General features: G+C 32.6%; 1 protein-coding gene across 1 annotated transcript in view; it reads left to right on the top strand.

Annotated features, from left to right (window-relative positions):
- LOC118197896 (glutamate receptor ionotropic, kainate 2-like) overlaps positions 1–25,719 on the top strand; it is a 533,731-nt gene that overhangs the window by 328,190 nt on the left and 179,822 nt on the right. The window contains exon 8 of the mRNA XM_085809703.1: positions 12,342–12,446. Coding sequence (XP_085665829.1) covers positions 12,342–12,446 — 105 coding nt within the window. The remainder of the gene's footprint in view (positions 1–12,341; positions 12,447–25,719) is intronic.

Here is a 25,719-nt window from a genome sequence, read left to right on the forward strand (position 1 = left end):
TTCAGATTCTTCTCTGCATTTTTCAATTCACAAAACATTGAACTAAAATTAATTCAAATGTAAGGTTAGTTTGTACAGTTCCACACTATATTAAATATCTTATTCCTAGAAACGTTCAGGCAAACAGACAACATATCTTCCCGTCTTACCTTGTAGAGTCCAACAGGTTCACTTCTGTATGAAAACTGGAGTAGTAGTAACTACACAAGGGATGAGGTAAAAGTACCCTTTATTAACTCCTTAAAATTCACAATGCGTCAACTCGAAGCTAACAGACTGCGCCTCTGCTTGGGCGGTAACTGAAAAATCAAGTAACGAAACTAAACATTTGAAGATGTTAACAAGCGATAGAATTAAACTACAGGGCTCAGTGAGCTTACGTTTCTTAAACCCCTTCGAAACTAGTGGCAGCAAGTATATATAATTAAGCCATGTGAACTAGCAATAAGCAGCAGAGATGTCGGCTATATCCTAACTCCTTTTTCTTTCCCACTGAAACTCGGCATTTAAATACTTTCTTCAAAGTCGAAATTTCCATTCCTCCACGCGTGCTACCAAATTTAAATATTCTGGCACTGACAATTAGTGAAATGAAGGCTTATAGGAAAGTTTAAAATTAAACTTTAACTTGTTAGTTAAAATAAATATAAATCCCTACAACCTTCTCAAGTATAGTAACCAGAAGCTCAGTGAAGGTTTAAAATAAACTTGTTTATACATTTGACGTTCTTATAGTTACTCGGCTATTAAGGCGCTCGGAAAATGTCAAATAAAATATAAAAGCGCTACTGATCGGAAACTGTCAAATAAGTGTTACTGTCAGATTTAAACATTTAATACAAATTAACATTCACCTAAATAATGTTTGGTTCAGTTGTGAATAATTTCACGAAACAGCAACGAATAGCTAAGCATAATAACTCGATTTAGTAGAAGGATATCCTAAGTAATCGGCCAGCGATAGCTACTAAAAGTTCTTTTCAAAACTCAAAAACTCGGCGCTTAAAAAAATTAACTAATTAGCATCCTGGTGAGAACAGATGAGAATTGAAATAACATTTCTCGCAAAATAATAAGGTAACTGTTTTAATTAATATAAATAATACAGGAATTTGCTGTCTTTAAAATTCAAGTTCACGCGATCTGTTTTCTGGACACAATTCACAACTTTGTAGTAATATATTTTTGTAATTATATAATAAGTAGTACATTTAGATGACGCAAGTGAAATAGATGAATTCGTGCTTAATAGACCAACAAATAACTCCCCTCACTAATCTCAAGAGGTTATTTAGCAGGAGAAGTGTTAGAGTTTCTTACACAAAATATTCCCTAGAGTAACTGAGATCATTAGTAACGTTGAAGCACGTTCTTCTTCCTAAACTATTAACGTCCACTTTCTTTTTTTCAACATTAGAAGAAAGTTACTTGTTCAACAACAGGGTAAACATTGAACTTTTTTATCTTTTGTGATCTTACGATTCAAGTTTATTTTTTTAGAGTAGAAATGTTCGAACGTCAGCTTTGGTAATGTTTGCTATCTTCTAAGTCAGCGGTCTGAAAGTCGCGGGTCTGAGCGGCTTCCGAAATAATTTTACACTGCCCACGAACACATGCCATTTATGTATTTCTTCAATGTAGGTAGTTACTTTTACTTCCAAGATTTGCTTTAAATAATGAAACTATTATTGAAGGGGAAAATAAAAGACAGAATCAACACACGGTGTACTATTCCTTTGCCACTGTATGAGTGTATGCTAGACTATACTGATGTCGTAAGATGTGAAAACTTTCTACATATGTTCTATTAGGAAATTTAGTTCGCCAACAGCACTTAGTGGCACTTAAGCGTTTAACCCCTTCGAGCCGGGTACCGAAAACGCGCGCTTATCGCGGAGGCCGGCAGTGTCTTCCGCGAGCGTCTCTCCAGGGCCGGGGGCTTTTTTGCTACTAAGCCTAAATCCATGAAATTTCCGAAGTATCAACGCATTGTTTAATAATGCTCTATAGAGTATTTAAACGGCTTATGCTTTATAAATATTTATATATATATATACTTTAATTATCTTATTTCTTGTTTAAATGCATATTTTATACATTTTATTTTAATCACGCACCATTTTATGACTTTTAACATTATACATCTGAAAACTAAATATATTACTTAAAATTCTCTTTTCGTATGAAAAATTTGAAAGCAGGGATCTACACACAGTCCTACGTTACATTCCTTGAACTCGTAATAACTCATTTGCCCGTTTGGAGGATTTTTCCGGGAATGTGAACAAACGAAGCATCGTCGTCTGATTTTCTTATCAGTCTCTTCTGAACAAGGTTTTGGAAAATATCTTTCAGTTAATCTTTCAGAATCAATATCAGAATATCAGAATCAATATCTGAAATATTTTGCATCATTTCTGCTATTTAATGCTCTGTTAAACATTTTCGACGGTTCGACATTGCAACGGTAAAAACAGAAAGAATTCACGTCTCTACCAAGATCTAATTATTTTCTAAAAACTGAACTGTAAACCGAAATACTCAACGCTTTAGCGCATATAAAACTTCTACTTACAATAAACAACTACCACGTGTGAATAAATTGCGATTTAAAGAGACGCCATAAATCACGCCATTCGGAAACATTTAGTTCCCCGTTTGTTTATATAATCAAAAACACGTGTATGTGAGTCATGCTTCTCTCATTTCGGGTAGAAGGTGTAATATACACGTATCTGAAACCATATGGACATACAGTGCCATTTTGTGGCAGAAATTATAGTTCCTAAAACGTTCCAGGGTACTGGCACAAATACGTGACAATCGGTAGTAAACGGAAAAATGCTCTGGCACGCCTGCGTGTCGGCCGGTAGGTGAGTGTGTTCGTTGCTGGCACGTAGACGTGACAGTCGGCGCGAAGGGGGTTTCCCCCTCAGTACAGATTCCATTTAATTAGTACTTCTTATATTTACTTTCTTTGAGTCAGTTGGTAGTTACAGGTTGGACTCAGGCACCTGCGCATTCAAATTTATTGCAACGTGACCTGTATTGAATCATCGTAGGAGACGAGAGATGCATGCAATGTGTGCTAAGTGATACACGACAGAAAATCAGTTAGGCAACGTCCATTTGGAAATACCTTTTTTTAAATAACTTCGGCATTAGATATTTATGCTTTCATTTTGTAGTATTTTCAATTGTCTGTTTGCATTTTTATGATAAGAAAATAAGTTTATAAAAATCGTGGGTCATTTAAAAAGCCTTCGTGTGTCAGTGTTTGACCCTCGGGTCATAGGTTTGCCCATAACTGGTCTAGTAATTACAACTCTTGCATTTTATATAAGGAATAACTGAAGCCGCCGCTCTTGCTAAGTAAACATAGACAACTGATGGTCACAAAAGAAACGTTAAAAAATGTATTTTCTGTTGGATTGTTATCTCTAGAAAGATTTATAACAGTACAATTTTTAGTGCCTAACATTTTAGCCATCTTTAACCACATCTTTAAAGATCTTTAACTACCTTGAATGTAAATTATTCATCGTATCTGCAGTTTGTAGAAAAAGAGTGAGAATGAAATATGAGGCACCTCACAGCATGATGGAGACTGTACGGTTGCAGTCGATGAAAGACTGGAACCTCTCCAATGCAGCCTTCAAGTTGGTTATTTTTGAGGTACTAGCGAATGAAGATCCTGCAGCTTTAAAGTCCTCAAAACATACTAGTAACATTGCAGAAGGTAATTCGAGGTTATATTATCGTCACTCTCTATATCGAAGGTAAGAGGTCTAATGAAAGCTGCAAAAGCAAACGTCGAGCATACAAGTCCTCAGTACAACACACAATACTAAGAGATATTATCCAGTGTTCCACTGAGCTCTATTATTGTTATCATGACAGTCTTAAATGCTGCTGTGTATACCATTCCTCTAGCTTCACTTTCTATCCTGCCCTCAGTCGTATCATATCGATGTTTTGGTACGAAAATTCATGGTACGAAAAACTAACTTTCCTCGTCCCTACCAGTCTTCCTTTTTCGATGTCTGTCAGTTGTTCATATTGCTATCTTGCTCTGTGTTGAGGCATGTCTATGAATAACAGTGTAATAACGAATGTTTTTACCGATTTAGTAATTGAGTTTTGTTTTTAAAGACTTTTTTTAATCTACCAAGGTATATCAACCTCTATTGCACACGCAACTGATGTGTTTTATTTATTTTCATTTATCATGATAAATAAACTATGTTCCTAATTTTTCAGATTTATAATTTTTTTTCTTTGTGATGCTATTTCTATAAACAATGGTACAGTAAATGCTTGATACTATTTTAAAATGATAATAACTTAGTTATTGTCATCAATCAACAGAAGAATGCTCACGGATAATTTCCTTAAAATAGCTATAATGCATGAAACTTAATACACGAGATAAACGTTTAACTGTTTTCTGTCTAATTAATTAAAATATGAAGGAATTTTGAAGCTGTTTGTCTTCGGAAATAGAAATAGGAAATGGAATAGGAAATGGAGAGCCCTATTATAATTTCTTCTCATTTAATCATCGATGATTAACATAATATTTAATATTCAGTTTTCGTAAAAATATTGTGCTAAAAGCATATTTTTGCGTTAGTTCAAATTTGACTTGTACGCCTTGTACAAAAAGAGAGGGGCAATCTATATCCCCCGTTCTAGTGGATCGATTGTTGAAATTTAAATAGCGTTTGCCACGACTTAAAAGCGCGACTTAGGCTAATATATATTAGATTTATATGCTGTAACATTCGTATTTTTACAGATAATCGGGCTTATTCTAAAATAATATACCGATTTTTTTCATATTTTGATTCTACTACTCAAATTATGCTTACATATTAAATTCTGTAAATGGTGAGAAATTTATGGAGAAATTAAAAAAATTATTTTGGCGCATCTTTTTAGCGCCAAGAATAATTAACTTGGCGACCTTATTTTATAGTAAACTATTTTCCTTTCCTTTATTTTCATTTTATTCAAACGGAATAAAGATCATCGTTCATAATTTCAAATAATTTTAACAAAATGCGTAAACCATATTTGGCGATATTATCGCTTATAGCAAACATACTAAATTTCAAAACGCGCTAATATATAAATTCACGTATATCTTAGGAAATTTTGAATTAAAAAAATATTATTTTGCGGGTTTACTTAGAAATACATCTAATTTAGGATGATGTTAAAAATTTTATAGCTTGTAATTCAAATTGTTTTCCGAAAAAAATTGAATGAAAAACATGAATTTTAAAGATAAATCATAAAAACTGGACGAATTTATTTGGAATAAACCTACATTTTGAAATGTGGAAGAAAGAATCAAATAAGTTTAATAAAAAAGAGATATTAATAAATATAAACAAAATTAAATTAGCAGAGAGGAGCAAACATATTGAGAGCTGATTTTTTAAAAAACTACTACTACCATTTTTACAGAACTTGGCACTTAGGCATAAGTTAAGTCGTCGACTCGAAATATGGGAAAAAAATTGTAATGCTATTTCAGAAAAAGTCTAGTTTGGTGTTACAATACCTATGTTAGAACAACGCTGTATATAAATCTAATATATTTCCTAAGTCACGCTTTCGAGACATGGAAAATTCAAGTTAAATTTCGAGACCGGCAGATATAGAACTGTCCTTTTTTTGGGTAAGTTGTACGTTCTTGAAAATAAATTGATCAAGGATTTTAGGAGCAAATAAAATAACCTCTCACAACACTTTTAAAACACACAAAGAAGAAGGAACATTTGATGGGGTCTATCAGGAACTGAATTTGACCACTTAAGCATATAAAAAGCCCTTTTTAAATGAAGGAATTTCAGGTAGTGAAGCAGCCAAAAGCTAAAATAATCGCGCCAATTATGTGTTATTGTGGGCAGAGAGGAAAAGGTGGAACGAAAAACAGAAGGAAATCCTTTAAGTGCTGCTTTGTAAGCAGAAAAAGGGAAGTAACAAAAAATATTGAAGGCTTATATACTATTAATGAGGATAGGACTGTTGCGCAGTAGTAATTTATCCGGAGGGAATACAATTGAATTTCTTTATCATGTAGCTGATAAAAGAACATTGAATAAAAATGTTGTTCCATTATGCCTTATAAGAGCGTTTCTTCCCTTTTATCATATACTTTGATTGCTGAATAGGTAAGTTTCAAACGAATTCAGTAAATATGTATTCTATAATTTATTGTTTACTTTTTAACACAATAAGTGTAATACTAATCCACGAGAATATTATTAAGAATAATTTATAAGTAAATCATTTTAAGTTTATTTTAAGTAACTATGATGTATGCCTATGTGCATGTATATTTATGTGTGTGCATGTATAAGGCAAAAACGTATGTAAACAAACTTCTGATTTTAATTGGTAATAATCCCTTAATGCTTTAGTTTTTAATTTTTGCATATTTTCCTTCTGGATTCTTTTAATAATCCTGGTAACATAGATAATTTTCAAATGGAAACTCACACAGCAAGCGTGGAAACTTTAATAAAGAAATTGCAAACCAAATCCTTTTTGAATCAGGCTTCTGTTTTGGAAAATGCCCCTTTGCTATTTTGCTTCTCTTGCTATCATTCCAGTTGCTTCCGCTCTCTTCAAAATTATATCTAAAATGTGAACTGGACCGAAAAAATATTTTTGTCAAAGAGAAATTAAAGGAGTATTTGAATTTGGACATGAATGTAAGTTTCATCATCTATTATGCATCTACGACACATTTACACAACGCCAGCTTTTCTATATTATTACACGTAAAAATTTGAATTTTTTGAGTTTCAATGTAGTTTACAATCCCGAAAGCTAAGCACATAATTTATTGCATTATGTAACTACAACACCGCTAATTTATATTTAATACAAACAATTCAAAGTAATGTTATATTTTAGTGATGGTAGAAATTTTGGGATGAAGTCAGCTTAAGGTTGTTAAAATACTATGAAATATCTGGCTGCCTTAAGACATACCATAAACATTTATATGCAGAAAAATAGGGAGTAATCATAAGAAATTTGAGTGCCACACGCATAAATGACTTTTCTTCCAAGTCATATGGACGTTTCAGATCCTATTCCTATAAATCGCTGAGCCTGCTTAGAAGCACAGAAGTCACCAAGCTTGTTTGGCTCGGTTTCTCTCTAGACAGCATCGTTCAGCTATAGGAGTAGTTTTATTAAATCGAATCCGAGCTGTATAGTGTTTAAGACTAATCATTCTAGCCTGTCTTCATTACACGAAATTAGAACTTCACGTGGATGGGCTGAGCCTGCTTTTAAGCGGAGAAGTCATTAGACTCATTCGAGCTATAGGTGGATGTATTTAACTTGCATCTTCAGTTTTCATCATTTAAGCTTCATTTAGATGTACTAAGACTGCGCAGAAGCCTAGAAGTAACAAGCTACCCATTTAGCTGAGACTCATTTCTCAAAGACCTGTCTCTTGAAAACATCATTCAGCCTTAGCAGCAGTTTTGTTAATGCAGATGTCAGCTGTATAGTGGTTAACTCTAATTATTATAGCGTTAGTCGAAGAATTCGAATCACAAGTGAATGTGCTGAGCCGAAGTGGATGTGCTGTGGAAGCGAAGAAGTCAGTGGACTCTCTCAAGCTCATTTTTAGTAGACCAGTTCAAGCTTCTTGTGGATGTAATGAGCTACTTAAAAGTGAAGAATTTTCCAACAAATCATTTATGGACTTGCCAATAAAAGCATCGCTCAGAAACAAAACATTTGATTAGTGCAGATTTGGGCTGTACAGCAGCTAAATTTAAATTTGCTTGCCCACTTTCAGTAGACTCATTCGATCTACATTTGATTATCCATTGGAGGGAAACGTTTTGAAAATATACAGCAGAGTAAAACGTCCATTTGAGTACGTTATCAGTGAGATCGTGTAGTTTCTAACAGGTTGTCCTGGATGCTGATATTTGACTATTTAAAGCCATGGAATTTTCTCGCCCACCTTTAGTATACTCATTCAACCTACATGTGTTTGTTCATTGGCATAAATCTTTTTGAAAACATCATACAGCAAGGTTCTTTGAGTACATTATTAGTGAGGTCGTGTAGTTCCTAACAGGTTGTCCGGGATGCTGATATCTGACCATTTAAAGCAATAGAATTTTCTTGGCCACCTTTAGTAGACTCAATTAACCTACATGTGGTTGTTCATTGGCATGAATCGTTTTGAAAATATCATACAGCTGAGTTCTTTGAGCGTATTCTCAGCGAGGTTGTGTACTTGCTAACAGATTGGCTATCATGCTGGCATCTGATGATTTAAAGCAATAAACGGGTATCGTTTTGACAAAAATCATTCTTTTACTTTTATAGTAATTAATTTAATTGATACAAAATAAAGTACATTTGATTTGTTAATTAAAATACATTTAATTTGTTATGAAATTTTGTAATAATTCGTTCTTCGTAGTTTAATATCCGATCCAAATTCTGTAATTCTGAATTAGTAATGTGGATAAAATGTTAGGATTTGTGCCAGTCGGAATAATTTTGTAGTTCCTATTGAAAGTTATTAGCACAGTTAAACTTTTGTTAATCCATTCTGCTTTAAAAGAAGCCCAGTATTTTAGATGTAATTTAATGCCTCCGCATATATTTACTGAAATGTTAAAACGCAGTTTTCAAAAATCATAATTTATATATTTTTATTTTAAAATATACCACAATAATAAATTACAGTGTTCTATTGATGTGGTTTATTTTAATGAGATCTAAACGATTTTTCACTTTATAGATAGTCTTATATAAAACAGCACTGATGTTACTTTAATAGAAATATATTATCTAAATTTTAAACTTATTTACTTATGAAATTCAGAAAGAAAAATTTATCATAGAGATAAAATTCCCTGATTGTTTACGTACAGGAATACTTATTTTTTAGATTGTTAACGAAGTTTTATACCAAATCGTCGCCATATCATATGTAAGTAATGGTGTAATTAATTCTTATGTAAGCTAATAGTATAATTTTTCAGGTACCTTATAGGAAAGCGAAAATTACGTAAAGTCAAATAAATTTGGTACCCATCCGCATATAAATGGAGGTGAACTTTTCAAGTTTTCAGGCAAAACGTATTATCCTTGCATGATCTAACAAAGTAGAAATTAATTATAGTTATTACTATACATTATTGTTATTCTACATGCGTTTAAAATATAAAAAATAGTCTGAATCACAATTAAATGTGAATATATTAAAATACGTATGATTAATGTTTGTAATTGCAGACGAAGGTTTAATTATTCTTTGGAAATGAGGCTCAATTAATATGTTACATTCTCTATTCGTGAATAGCATTAAGTCTTGATCCGATGAGATTTAAGATCTTTAAGCAATTTGCTTAATCTGGAGGATTAGATGATAAATTAATTGAATTCCATTACGCATTGATGCTTAGTTGGAGATCTTACTCACAATGGAAGAAAATTAAAAGAAATAAAATTCGATTTTTCTGTGATATGCTTAATTAACCGAAAGAGGAAAAGGATTAAAACAACGAAGGATTGTAAGCCACTAGAGAACTTTAGAAGATTGAGTTTCAGTATCAGGAAGTTCCTTATTTCTCTTATACCATGCTTTTGAAAAAATGAATAAAGGTTATATAGGGTATTATTTTGCTGTTTAACTGAAAGTGATATATTCAGAATTATAAAGCATGATTGCCAATCAAGATAACACTTTATAAAGAAACAAAATTCTGTGAATTTTTTGTTCTGAATGTTAAACAGTTATCAAAAAACACTGTTAGTAGTAATTTGTTAAAAACTGAAATTATCTGTCTATCTTTATAAATTTTAAATCTGTTATGAAAAATGTTAATTAGCTAAAAATATAAATGTAATGTGCAATATTAGACATTTATGAACAAAAAATCTGACATTTTCATGAAGTTAATTTAAGTCATTTTTACTTCCTTGTATGAAACAAAGGAAATATTGTAATCGCGAAAAATTCCCGGTATAATATTTCAAGAAAATATGCATTTTGACCGCTTTCAAATCCATTTAAATCATTTTTGAATGATATCCGTACTTGCGAACAAAATAAAGGATTCTTCTTGTCAAAAACGGATTGTAAAATGAATTAAGAAGAAAGTTTTTTCCTAACGTCTGTACGTATATATGTTTCTGCTGGGGTGTAAATACATGTTCACTGACTGTCCATTTGTCACAGCACAGATATAAACTGAATGCAAATTTCCGATAGCGTTATTATTTAAAAATTCTTAACTCCTATTTCGTTTTAACTTGGAAAATCACGTCATCTAAAAACGAAAGCTTTTTATCTCTATAACATAGTTGTAAAATTCTTTACATCTAGTTCATGCTATGAGCTTTGTACTTTTTCCTTTTTAATACGTTTATTCAAAACGTTCAAGGAAATGATGTCATCATTTGTACGAAGCTTGTAACAATTAACAGCAGAAGACTTAATATACCTTCTTGTAAGATACCTCCTTGATACCCAGGATAGCTTGGCTTGGGCTGTTATGCAAACGGAGTTAAAGCAACGTTCGGCATCATATCCCATTTTGAACAAATGTGTTTCGAGTTCTTTGGTTAGAAATGGATAGCTAAGATACTGCGATTCCTTATTTGAGAGGTACCCTACCCTCTGCCTTCGCTGCTCAAGATGGGTTCTGAGGGAGCAACATTTGAAAGAAGTTAGAGTAATTCAGCTGGATACGTCGGTTAGTCTATGATAGGTAATTAAAGAAGAAGCTACCAATGCTTACAAAAATACCACGAACGTTATGAAGGATGTTACTTGACAATGTTCGCGTTTCAAATGAAACAATCCTATAGGCAATTTCTCTGAGCTGTTTGACGTAGATAAAATTCTATGTTTCGGTGTTATTTTGAAATTCAGTCAATACACAGTATTATTGTTTTTGCTATAATAGTTTAGAAAAGAATATCTTTCAAAATATAAGTGTAAATTTTCAAATATTTAGTTTTTCAAATGACAGTAATTCAAGATTATGTAAATAATAACGATAACAGATATCTATATACACTTTAATGGATGAAATACCATATTTTGACTGTGCACCCTTTTGTTTATTTTATTATTTTTTTCTGAAGTAATTATTTAGGCTGCAAATACAGAGTTCGTGGTAAAGTGTTTCAATAGTGAATTGCTAAAGCTTGAATTGTTTCCATGACGACTCTTTTTTATAAATATATCTTCCTAATATCAACACTACATGAATTACTGTTGCAATTTGTTCACAGCTGAAACTTTTATATACATAAAATACTTTTATATAATTTTAACCAGGCTGTGATCATTCTAAATTTGTACTCGGTACACTTAACGTATCAGGTAAACTCATACAGCTCAGTAGAACTAACTTACGCCAGGTAATTTAAATTGTTACCGGACATGCTTATCTGGCCAAACATCTCCACAAATGTGGTTTGTCGAAACTCCTCTCTGTCCAGCTTGTGGAGAAGAAGAGGAAACGTCTGTTCACTTCCTGGGATGATGTCTGGTGTTTTCTGTCTCTAGAAACAAATTCCTTGGGTTTCCCTACATCAGCTTCGATCAGGCCCTTCTATACAAAGGGCTGTCTGGCGTAATAGGGTTCCTAATATATGCTAAAGTAAGGTGAATTTGAAACCACAAGAAAAAAGCAATGAGACGCCCTGTGAGTCCCTTTTTTTAGGGGAGGGGGTAAACGAAACTATGCAGGGAATTCCTTCTCACAGCTATGTTTTGGAATATATAATATATAAATATAGATATCAAATCTATATACACCAGCTGGCCACGTGGCTTGAGGAAGTACCTCTGTCCTTATTTAATTTATTTTTCAGACTGACTGTCGCACCGTTGTTTGGTCAAGAGTTTGCGTTTGGTGGTTTGGGAGGGATTGAATCGGCTATTCATCCAATTGGGATGTATTAACGAATTAACCAACCCACTGAACTTAGAGATAGGATCTCTTACTAATACTATATATTTGGTGGCAGTTTGGGATGTTATCTGCTTATTTACTATTTACCTTGCACAGGAATAACTATTTAAAATCTTTGTTTTAAATGTTCTAATGGTTGAAGAGAAATGGGCATCATTGCCTAAGCTGTTTTCCTTCTTTTTGTGAGAAGTAAGCGCCACCCTTGTTAATAATGTTCATAGAATTTTCAACTCTTATTTTCAAAAGTTTCATTAATTTATACTTATCATTGCCTTTCATGTAAAAATCGCTTTAAATGCTACAAATTTGTAATTCTTTTTTCATATTTTAGCTCAGTAAATATTAATTTTCTTTCAGTTAACATATGAAGGGATGACTGGTTTTATAAAATTTGATAAAGATGGATTTAGGACCAATTTTACAATTGATGTTTTGGAACTGAAAAGACATGGATTATCTAAGGTGAGTCGTTTTGTCTTTAAATTTACGAAATCGCAGAGTTGATCACAAAGAAGCCAAATATATGATTTGGCATAAATCTTCTGAAAGAAACTCGATTTTATCAGTCCAGTTGTAATAAAACCTCTTCCCTTGAAGGAAAGACAACCAAATTTTCCATAATGAATCTGCAAAGAGCACTAGTTAAGAATCAATAATTCTATTATATATAAGCATGAAATTTATAATTAATTCGGTAAAATGAATAAAATAACATGAGTTTCCTTAAAAGCGCGTATCAGGGTATTTCCAGAATAAAATTTAGAAGTGCTTTCCAATTATTTATGCTTGCATAAAAATTCTTTAACTTTATTTTTCGTTTTTTAAAATATCTTAAGCAGTATATTTGAATTTCCATGTCTATTTTGCGTTAATCTTAAAAACTAACATGCGATATGAAAAACATTTTTATAAAAATAAATCTTATCATTGAAAAGAGTATTTCTTATTTCTAGCATCGGGTATATTTAGCTTATTTTTGTTGCTCCCAGGATCTCGGAATAGAGAATCGTTAAGTCACTGAGTTGAAATTAAAAAAAAAAAAAAAAAAAAAAAAAAAAAAAAAAAAAAAAAAAAGATTGTTAGATGCATAATTCATGTTAATTCTTATATACATTTTTGTGCTAAATGGGAAAATGAAATCCGTTTTTCTATAGTACAGAACTCCGTTAATATAATGTGATTTTGTTTTCGCTCTGAGAATTTAACTGATGCTAATTCAGAAGTCAAACAACAAAAATCAGCGTTATATTTACAAAATTTTCACAGGACTAGTTTCGATGGTTTTACCGAACCACCATCTTCAGCTGCAAAACCGCAAATGAACAAGATAGGAAATAATGATTAGATAAGATAAGTATGCCTGGACAAGAATAAGCAAGTGGCGCCATCTGTTGGTAAAACCAGAACTAAAACATAATTTCTTTAAAGGCCGAAGGCAAATTTGGATTGGAATTAGGATCGTTAACTAGAACAGAAAGATTTTTATGAATGTGAAATGCCTCTAGAAAATCCAGTTCTCCAATGGAAGATGTTTTTTGAATAATTTTGGCAGCAGAAAAAATGAAAGTGTGGTTTTCGGACCAACAATGTTGAGCAACAGAAGACTTCTGTGTTTCCTTTTTTCTAACATATGCCTCATGTTCCTTGACGCGAAATTTTAAGGCTCTCCTAGTTGGGCCAATGTAAATTAAACCACACTGGCAAGGAATCCTATAAATACCCCAGGAATTCATATCCGGAATGGGGTCCTTGAGTATGGAACTCGGAATTTTATTGATGGGAGAATAAACAACCCGAAAGTTAAATTTCTGCAAAATATGTGCAACTTTATAGCTAATTGATGGAAAGAAGGGAATGACAACAGAATTTTTATAATCTCCTAAAACAAGATTGTGCCTTTTAGTGTGTTGAGATGAGAATTTTTTAACTGCTTGATTAATAATGTTGGGTGGAAAACCCCTGTCAATAGCTATTGCTTTTAAATACTTTAGTTCTTCATCAAGGGCTAGTTTGGAGGAGCAAACTTGAAGAGCACGGGAAACATAGGAATAAAATGAAGCTAACTTTTGTTTAGTCAGATGACATGATTTAAAGTGTGGTGGAAGGCAAACCGATGAAGGTTTACGGTAAACCGTAGTACTGAAGTTGGATGTGTTACGTGTGACCAGAATGTCGAGAAACGGAAGAGAATTGCAAGTCTCAAGTTCAAAAGTGAACTGAATAGCAGGATCAATAGAATTCATTGTTGAAAGAACTTTATTTAAATCATCTTTATTACCTTCAAACAGAGTAAAAGTATCGTCTACGTAGCGGAACCATGCCGGGAAGTTTAAAGTTTTAAACAATTTTGATTCATAATAATGCATGTAGATATCAGCCAGGATGGGACTGAGGGGGCTTCCCATGGCTAATCCCTCAGTTTGCTTGTAATATTTATTTTGGAAAACAAAATGTGTTTGTTTCAAACAGAGTTGAGTGAGAGAAATTAGCTCATCAATTTCGATGCAAGAGAAATGAAATTCGCGAAGTCTGGTTTCTAGACACCTTAATGCACCCTCCACTGGGACATAGGTGAATAATGATTTTACATCAAAAGAAACCATGAGTAAATTACTAGGAGAAATGTTTTTAACTTTTTTTACAAACTCTATTGAATTTTTTATGGTGTAAATGTTATTGTCTAATAGAGTTGAAAATCTAGAAACTAAATATTTAGCTAATGGATACGAGGCAGTACCTAAATTTGATACAATAGGGCGGAAAGGAATACCACTTTTATGAATTTTGGGAAGAGCATATAATCTGGCACAATTCGCAACAGATGGGATAAGGGAATGTTTTAAGTTGGCTGAAATGATTTGCGAAGATTTGATCGCAGTTTTTATTTTTGACAAATCCGAAGGTGAAGGATCTTTAGGGATCGGATTATATGGTCCTTCGTTTAAGAGTTTAGTGACACCATCGATGTAAGTGTTCCTATCCATGACGACTATCTGGCCACCTTTGTCGGCGTTTGAAATAATAATATCCGGGTTAGAATGATTTTCACGCAATGTAGCTCTTTCTCTCGCAGTTAGATTTGGTTTCAAAGGTTTATTATTGAATTTCACATTATGAGCGATAAGATGCCTAATCATTTCTTTCTGTGAATCTGAAACTTTACTGAACTTGAAAGCTTTTTCGATAGGAGCCAAAATCTTTGGAATCGAGGGTTTACAGGTTTGTGAGAAGTTAAAATTATATTTTAGAATTCTCTCTTGTTCTTCTGAAAGACTAACATTACAAATATTAACTATTGGCTTGATGTTTACAATGGGAAGATTTTTTGAACTACTTGAACTGGAAGATTGTAAAAGAAGTTTTTCGAATTTAACTGCAAGGGTGTTTTTATGACGGTTAACTGCATTCTCCGTTCTAGACCAAGACTTTTGTTCAAGGGCAGTGAATTTTGGATATGATTTAGCGAGTTCCAGATGAAGCTTATAGAGTTCACGTTCAATTTTGGACAATTGCTGACGTGTATCCCTTATGACGGACCGAAGTAAGGCAAGCTTGCAATTTAACAGAATTCTTGAAACGCGACTCGAAGGTTTTTGATTAGATTTGATTTGAATAAAATTGGGGATCAATTTTCTACATTTACATTTAAGTAAAAAGTCAAGATGATTCATGAATTTTTGCCGTTTCAGGCGTAATTTAGTGAAACGATTAACGGATGAAGGCATGATAAACAATACAGAAAATCAAACTAAATTAACTAAACAATAATAAAGCACACACAAAACAGCAGAAAAATCCCTCACTGAAATTAATAGAAAACAAAACATTTGTAAGCAAAATGCACGAAATCAGACAAGCAAAGCACAATATCCAAATATACAAAATATAAACATAACTTGAAAATTGCAAAAAAGTACTTACCGAAACTCATGCAATCACAAAATGGCGGCCACACCACGTGCAAAAAAGAAAGCAAAAAGTAAGCCTGTTTGGGGCTTCTATAATTAAGACACAATAACACGCCGAATAAATATTAATTCAGAAGTCAAACAACAAAAGTCAGCGTTATATTTACAAAATTTTCACAGGACTAGTTTCGATGGTTTTACCGAACCACCATCTTCAGCTGCAAAACCGCAAATGAACAAGATAGGAAATAATGATTAGATAAGATAAGAAAGCCTGGACAAGAATTTTGTGATTGCATGAGTTTCGGTAAGTACATTTTTGCAATTTTCAAGTTATGTTTATATTTTGTATATTTGGATATTGTGCTTTGCTTGTCTGATTTCATGCATTTTGCTTACAAATGTTTTGTTTTCTATTAATTTCAGTGAGGGATTTTTCTGCTGTTTTGTGTGTGCTTTATTATTGTTTAGTTAATTTAGTTTGATTTTCTGTATTGTTTATCATGCCTTCATCCGTTAATCGTTTCACTAAATTACGCCTGAAACGGCAAAAATTCCTGAATCATCTTGACTTTTTACTTAAATGTAAATGTAGAAAATTGATCCCCAATTTTATTCAAATCAAATCTAATCAAAAACCTTCGAGTCGCGTTTCAAGAATTCTGTTAAATTGCAAGCTTGCCTTACTTCGGTCAGTCATAAGGGATACACGTCAACAATTGTCCAAAATTGAACGTGAACTCTATAAGCTTCATCTGGAACTCGCTAAATCATATCCAAAATTCACTGCCCTTGAACAAAAGTCTTGGTCTAGAACGGAGAATGCAGTTAACCGTCATAAAAACTCCCTTGCAGTTAAATTCGAAAAACTTCTTTTACAATCTTTCAGTTCAAGTAGTTCAAAAAATCTTCCCATTGTAAACATCAAGCCAATAGTTAATATTTGTAATGTTAGTCTTTCAGAAGAACAAGAGAGAATTCTAAAATATAATTTTAACTTCTCACAAACCTGTAAACCCTCGATTCCAAAGATTTTGGCTCCTATCGAAAAAGCTTTCAAGTTCAGTAAAGTTTCAGATTCACAGAAAGAAATGATTAGGCATCTTATCGCTCATAATGTGAAATTCAATAATAAACCTTTGAAACCAAATCTAACTGCGAGAGAAAGAGCTACATTGCGTGAAATTCATTCTAACCCGGATATTATTATTTCAAAGGCCGACAAAGGTGGCCAGATAGTCGTCATGGATAGGAACACTTACATCGATGGTGTCACTAAACTCTTAAACGAAGGACCATATAATCCGATCCCTAAAGATCCTTCACCTTCGGATTTGTCAAAAATAAAAACTGCGATCAAATCTTCGCAAATCATTTCAGCCAACTTAAAACATTCCCTTATCCCATCTGTTGCGAATTGTGCCAGATTATATGCTCTTCCCAAAATTCATAAAAGTGGTATTCCTTTCCGCCCTATTGTATCAAATTTAGGTACTGCCTCGTATCCATTAGCTAAATATTTAGTTTCTAGATTTTCAACTCTATTAGACAATAACATTTACACCATAAAAAATTCAATAGAGTTTGTAAAAAAAGTTAAAAACATTTCTCCTAGTAATTTACTCATGGTTTCTTTTGATGTAAAATCATTATTCACCTATGTCCCAGTGGAGGGTGCATTAAGGTGTCTAGAAACCAGACTTCGCGAATTTCATTTCTCTTGCATCGAAATTGATGAGCTAATTTCTCTCACTCAACTCTGTTTGAAACAAACACATTTTGTTTTCCAAAATAAATATTACAAGCAAATTGAGGGATTAGCCATGGGAAGCCCCCTCAGTCCCATCCTGGCTGATATCTACATGCATTATTATGAATCAAAATTGTTTGAAACTTTAAACTTCCCGGCATGGTTCCGCTACGTAGACGATACTTTTACTCTGTTTGAAGGTAATAAAGATGATTTAAATAAAGTTCTTTCAACAATGAATTCTATTGATCCTGCTATTCAGTTCACTTTTGAACTTGAGACTTGCAATTCTCTTCCGTTTCTCGACATTCTGGTCACACGTAACACATCCAACTTCAGTACTACGGTTTACCGTAAACCTTCATCGGTTTGCCTTCCACCACACTTTAAATCATGTCATTCGACTAAACAAAAGTTAGCTTCATTTTATTCCTATGTTTTCCGTGCTCTTCAAGTTTGCTCCTCCAAACTAGCCCTTGATGAAGAACTAAAGTATTTAAAAGCAATAGCTATTGACAGGGGTTTTCCACCCAACATTATTAATCAAGCAGTTAAAAAATTCTCATCTCAACACACTAAAAGGCACAATCTTGTTTTAGGAGATTATAAAAATTCTGTTGTCATTCCCTTCTTTCCATCAATTAGCTATAAAGTTGCACATATTTTGCAGAAATTTAACTTTCGGGTTGTTTATTCTCCCATCAATAGAATTCCGAGTTCCATACTCAAGGACCCCATTTCGGATATGAATTTCTGGGGTATTTATAGGATTTCTTGCCAGTGTGGTTTAATTTACATTGGCCAAACTAGGAGAGCCTTAAAATTTCGCGTCAAGGAACATGAGGCATATGTTAGAAAAAAGGAAACACAGAAGTCTTTTGTTGCTCAACATTGTTGGTCCGAAAATCACACTTTCAGTTTTTCTGCTGCGAAAACTTATTCAAAAAACATCTTCCATTGGAGAACTGGATTTTCTAGAGCCATTTCACATTCATAAAAATCTTTCTGTTCTAGTTAACGATCCTAATTCCAATCCAAATTTGCCTTCGGCCTTTAAAGAAATTATGTTTTAGTTCTGGTTTTACCAACAGATGGCGCCACTTGCTTATTCTTGTCCAGGCTTTCTTATCTTATCTAATCATTATTTCCTATCTTGTTCATTTGAGGTTTTGCAGCTGAAGATGGTGGTTCGGTAAAACCATCGAAACTAGTCCTGTGAAAATTTTGTAAATATAACGCTGATTTTTGTTGTTTGACTTTTGAATTAGTATTTATTCGGCGTGTTATTGTGTCTTAATTTAACTGATGATTTATTAATCGTATAATTTGGCAACAAAATGTGTCATTTAATGAAGATATCTGCACAATCGCGTGAGTAAATGTAGCTACGAATAAAGTGAATTTAATAAATGAAATACAATACAAAAGAGCTATTTTACACAATACACTTTTATTTAAAATGAATATAGTAATTAATGCACTAAACGCGTAGAGACATTAGGTTATTTTGAACCCAGGAAGCAGGAGAGATGAAAAATGAGCAAAGCCCTCTCCGGGAATAGAACCACTGACCTCTGGAATACGCGCCTAGAGTGCAGACCACTACACTTCGAAGGCATGATAAGAAGCCGGAAGAAATCCTTATAAAAGGAGAAAAAACAATTTATTATATAGTTTAATAGAAACACTATTTCTAAAATTTGTCTATAAATTTATATGACGAATAATAAAAGCAAGGGCCCTTACGATAAATTAAAAAAGATAACAGCTTATATATTTTACAATGGAATTTAGTTAACAGAGAATTGAAAACGTTATGGCTTATATAGTTCATAATGCAATAAAATTAATGTATTTTGTTAATTATGTCTCCAAGCTTTGATTATTTGCCATCTAAAATTATAGTTGAGTCCTGTAAATATAATTATTTAATCTATTATTCCATTAAACTATATGACAAATTATTTTCCTCCTTTGGTGGATTAATTACCATATCCAGTTTAAATGAAAGCTTATTATAGGATATTTAAAATTGTATTTTATTTTCTGTGATATTAGTTTCAATTACACGTTACCGAAACAAATATGGCCAATTTGTCATCAGCTGATTTTTGATAGATAATTTTGTCATTAAGGGCGCCAAGCCACGAGGAACGCTTTTTTTTCTACTTTAGGCCTGCTTTAGGCTGAACCCATATTTAAAAAAATGTAGAAAATACTCTTATTCTTTTTTATCATTCTTGTTTTCAAAGAGGTCGAAAGGTTTATTTTAAAATGTATGAAAATTTCAAAACTTTATATCCAATACATTTTTAGATGTTAAAATTTTAAAACATAAACGTTAAACAGTCTAAAATATCGAGCTATTTCAAAAATTCGCCAAAACGTCAGAAATTAATTTACCAATTACATACACATTTCAGTGAAAAGAATTTTCCCCTTTTTTTGATAGTGTAAACTTCTGATTAATTTACTTTATTGGTTAAACGAACATATGTTCTAAAATTCGATTAAACATTAAATGAAAGAATTGAATTAAATTTTGAAACATTTGCTTCATTACATTGTCATCGACCAACAGCGTATGTACAAAATTTGAACTGAGCAGCTTGTCTAGAAGAACTGAGCAGCTAGTCTGTGTTAAAAATCGATGAAAAAATTTAAAAATTTAATTAATAAATTAAAGGACTGTCGATGCACGGGGAGGGGGATCTGTTTTTTTTAATCAACATTCAAAATTACATCAGAATACTCACAAAATACACATTTAAAAATCGCTGTTAACTAATATTATTTATGATCATTCTTAGGTACACATACTGTCTCATATCATAATTCTAACATGCTGCTTGTAACAAATGTGTAAAATTATAATTTAATCTAATAATTCTAGTAATTTTCATGAATGCAGGAAGAGAAGAGCTTTGCAAACTGTTGAACTAATAAATTGCGTAAAGTAAGAAGATTCTTAAAAACATTCATTTCTAAAATCTAGCTATTATAAAATTATAGCTTATAATATACAAATCAGTGTATTAGCTCGAGTTACAATACCTGATGTTGTGTTTCTGAAATATCAGAAATTTAAGTAAGGTTTTTTTTCAAGCAAATGAGATATAAAATATCTAATCAAGAATGCCAACGTCCCTAGATGTGGCATTTGACTAATTCAAATAAAACTAAATAAAGTTACTAAAGACGTAAAATCAGACTGAACCAGAAAAAGTGAGTTTCATTCGCCATCGATAACCATATTCTGTTACTCTATATTTTAGTGACAAGCTTACAAGTTTTATTATCATCAATCGTCACCCATCATCGTTACCCATTGCCTAATTAACATCAATTTATTTCTATTTTCAAGGCTGAAATTATCAGCTATTATTGAAATTGTTAGAGAGAACTCACTGAAAGTAAATTTTTACGTAAATTCTTTAGCCGCAATAGTACGAAATTCTTACAGAATATATCTCAGGTACGAGCCCTTCTGAGATACCATAGCAAACAATGTATAGCCTTATACAGAACATCCATCGACTTTTTTCAGTAGATTTCTTCACTCGTAGAAAGGCCAAATGAAGTGAATGGATAAGATCATTCAACCAATTCGATTTCCAGATAAACGTCTTACTAAATGGAAGTTTTCGTGTCTTTCCCTGTGTATAATGTAAATATAAACAAGCCTCCCATAGAAAGTACTCTATGAAAGCATCTTGCCGCTTAGGCAGCCGTTCTCTTTCTCCTTGCTGTATTCATTTAAATAAACAACTTCCAAAATTTGACATTTCACAACAAGTCCACGAAGTGACAGAATCAGAGGCAAAACTGCTGCTTATTGTGAGAAACGTCGGTGCCCTTTCAAAGAATTTGGTATCTTAGGAGAAGTCAACCAAGTAACAGAATCAGAGACAAAACTGCTGTTTATGTCGGCGCCATTTTTGAAGATTTGTCATTTCATGACAACTCAACAAAGTGACCGAATCAGAGACACTCCTACTCTTTCTCTTTGACACTCCTACGCTAAAGAAAGCTAGCTTAGATGTAAGCTGCTTCTTGATGTGAGAAAAATCGGTGCCATTTCAGAGGATAACTAAGTTTTATAATCACAAGACCACATTATAATAAAAATAAGCTTTCTTGCTACTGGTATGCAGAGAGATTATCAAATGAAGTTTCACGTTTAAACTTACTAATGAAACTTGGATTATAGTTATGAGACTCCTAATCGAACATTAGGCAAACGGATTTCGTAAATGGTATTACATTTCTTCTTCGCACCATCAAATGCAGAAGTGCGCCGGATTTGTAGTATGATCTTGCACTACAAGTTGTGAAGATGTTTTCTCTAACTTCGTTACATCTCTCCCTAAAAATCAACTTTAGATTACCTCTTCATTGGTGTAAAATGCGTTACACAATCATTGCTATGATAGCGCATAATCAAAGACCGCTATTCTGCTGTTGATTGATCTATGAATAGTTTAGGTATTACTTAAGAACCAAAGATTATGTTTCCAAAACATCCAAAGAATCGTTAACTTATACTTTAAAATAGCTATTATTTGACAGTTTTTTGCAATTAATCCATGAAAAGGCTTGGAATTTAAATGGAATAGTGCTTACATATCATGAGACAGATCAGTTCTCTTCAAAATACTTTCTGTACGATTCATTAAATTTGAGATTTTGCATATATCTTCGAATTTGTTTCTAAATGGAAGATTTCTCCTACTCAATCTTTCACATCAATGATTCAAGCAGATTTTTATTTACGTTTTCGAAAGCCTTTCAAAAACTTTAAAACAAGACAGACACCTTTTGGAATATATATACTAAAGAAATTGCATTTAAATCATGAAATATGAACAGCCTGATGAGAATTTTGAAATAATCGTCTCTTTTACACTATTTCAACCAGAAATCTTATAGAGGGTAAAAATGTTATATCATCTTTTGCTTATATTTTTCGAATTATAAAACCTAAACAAAGGAAGGGAATATTTCTAAAAGAACATTTTGAACCGAAGCTTATGATAAGTAGCATTATAATTGTTCAGACAATTGCAAAAACTTTAATAAAAATAAAACAAATTAATATATGTATATATATATATATATATATCTGAAAGTGTTCAGATTCTACATTATACCCCAAAGGAACGTTTTTTGACGTTTTGTGTGTTACCTTTATTTATTAAATATCATGTTCTTTGCATTAAAAAACTATAAAATTCAGTTCAAACGAAATATCTTAAAATAAGCATATCTTTAGAATTTCCGATACACAGTCTCGTGGTCTGGAGATGTTTTTTACCGTACAGTGTTGCCGTTGTTTGTTTTGAAATCGTTGAGTTTGTTAATCACAAATTCATAAAAGTTTTGAAAAATATGAACTAAATAATCAAACAAATTTCACATGTGGGCTTCCAGATGCCCAAATCGAGTAGAAACTTACGTTATTCAATATTTGATGGCTCTAGTAATTAATATTTGGTGGCAACAATTTGAAAAGTGAACCAACATTTATAGCGAATCGAAGCAAAAGCCCAGAACGAAATTAATAGCCCATTTGGGCTAACGCCATTTAGCTAATACTTAAACTAACAGTAATAAATGCAGATGAAAAATATCACGAACGAATTTTGGTAAAATCATTTACTAAATAAACATTGAAACAAATTGAAATAAAAAAAAAAGAAATTGAAATGTGTCAAATTTTAAATTACGTCCAAAGGGGCGTTTTTTTCAACGTTTTGTGTGTTACCTTTATTTATTATATATCATGTTCTCCGTACTCAAGCCATAAAATTCAATTCAAACGCAATATCACAAAATAATTTTAAAATGAGCATACCTTTAGAATTTAAGATATAGAGTGTCGCGTTATAGAGATAAATTTATTATATTATATAGATTTATATATATATTTATATATATTATATTATATAGATTTATATTATTTTATCGTTATAGATTTTTTTCGTATAGTGTTGCCGTTGCTCGCTTTGAAATCGTTTTGTTTGTTTATCAAAAATTCGTTACAAAATCTGAAAACGATAATAAAACAAATTTAAAATTCAAATTAAGGCTTCCACATACCATATTCAACGGAAGATTGCGTTATTAAAATTTTGATGGCTCTAGGTACCATTGTTTTATCACAATGCTAGAAAGATACATACATTCATGCAGATTCTTCATTATTTAAATGTAATGGAGGGCGATGATATTTGGTGGCAACAATTTGAAAAGTGAAACAACGCTTATTGTGAATCGACGCAAAATGCCAAAATGAAATTAATAATCCTTCCGGGCAAATTGCCTCTTTGGGCTAAAAAGGAACTAAATGTTCATTTTAACACTAAATGATTTTCTATGCATGCTATAATATTTCATATTATTATGTAAAATAAAATATTGGGTAATAAAGCAAACAAAGCACATTTTATTTACATTTAACAGAGCAAATACTATTAATTCAAATATTTAAAGAAAATTATATGCAAATATATTGGAAATTCCAATTGATAGCATAAATGTCATAATACTCAAATAAAATCCTTTCTACTGAATGAAAAAAGAGAAAAAAGTATATATTGCTGCTGGAGACGTCTTCCTGGGGAACCAGTTCAAATATTAATTGAAACATGTACTACATTGAGAAATATTTCAAAGAATTTCCATCTAGTTAAATTAGCGATATTCAAAAACGTATTATACTACATTATTATCATGGGCGAATAAAAGTTTTATTATAATCTCCAAGGATAGATTTCTTTTAAATGTAGAATTTAATTAAACTTCTCTTACAGCTGAAGCTATCTGAGCTGGCGCAATGCATTTGTGGAGCTTAAAATACGTAAAGCATATTTTATTATTTCTTTAATATTTTCTTTCTTGATCAATGCTAAATATTAACTGGGTTTAATTTTTAAAGCTTTTCAAAAAAAAAAGTATGATTAATGCGCCGCCCGACTGGGATAGTGGTTAGAGACTCAGACTGCCGAACCTAAGGGAATGCGTTCGAATCCCGAAGAAGCCATTATGTTCGTAAATGTAGAGTGTCTGCGCGACTTGGGGGTAGCCTAAATATGCGTAGAGCCGAAAGTTCTCTCGAGAGATTTGTGGCAGGGAAAGAGGGGTGGGAGACCCTTTGACACGTCCCCCTGGGTGCGTTTCATCAATATTGTGGGCGGAAGTGATCAGAGTCGTACCGTTACCAGTATAGTGCTCAAGGCAATTGCGCATGTCGCTGCAAAATACCAGGATGAATTTCGTGGGCCAGAATGAATTTCGCTGCAAAATACCAGGATGAATTTCGTGGGCATGTTCTGATGGTGCTGTCAGACAAATGAGATAAGACTGTCACCTGTAAGGTACTCAATGCTGCTGCCAACGACAGACGTAATCTTGCGCTTCTTGCCACGATGAATTTCGTATGCTTGGGCTGACTATAGGTTAGACAAATGGGTGTCAGTCAACAACAACAGCATCTTACGTATCTTCTTTTGCTGTCATGCTCTTCATCAAAAATGGGGGAGGAAGTGAGCTAAGTTGAGATGTTACTTGTTAAGGTACTCAATGCTGCTGCCACAGACAGGGGTAATCTTGCGCTCCTCGCCAAGAGAAATTTTGTGAGCTTGGGCTGACCATAGGCCAGACGCTATTATAAAAATCATTCGTTAATAAAATATAAATGTTGAGCAAACATGAAACTGTTAAAAACAAATAAACCTGAAAAGAAATTACCTGCCTCTGAAAAGAGTATTTAATAATTTACCAGCAATCTCAATTCTGCTTCATTCAAGCTTGAAAAATGTATCCCTTGACATTTAAACTATTCCGCATTTTAAACACAACCTTAACGGAGCTTTGCAAACGGTGAATTACCTTATTCCCCCAAAATAAGGAACTCAGATTTTAGTGTTTCATTTGATCAAAGTAAAAACGAAGATAATGAGTGTATAGAAAGTCTTCAAATCATATTGCATTTCAGTCTGTAAAGGACTTAAGAAGTTTCGAGAATAAAATATTTTCTCAAACAATTTAGTATTTTATCTTAATTGGCTAGCAAATA

Source organism: Stegodyphus dumicola, chromosome 2 (genome assembly GCF_044657685.1).
Source record: "Stegodyphus dumicola isolate Sdum_Otavi_A_Nest chromosome 2, ASM4465768v1".
Lineage (NCBI taxonomy): Eukaryota > Metazoa > Arthropoda > Arachnida > Araneae > Eresidae > Stegodyphus > Stegodyphus dumicola.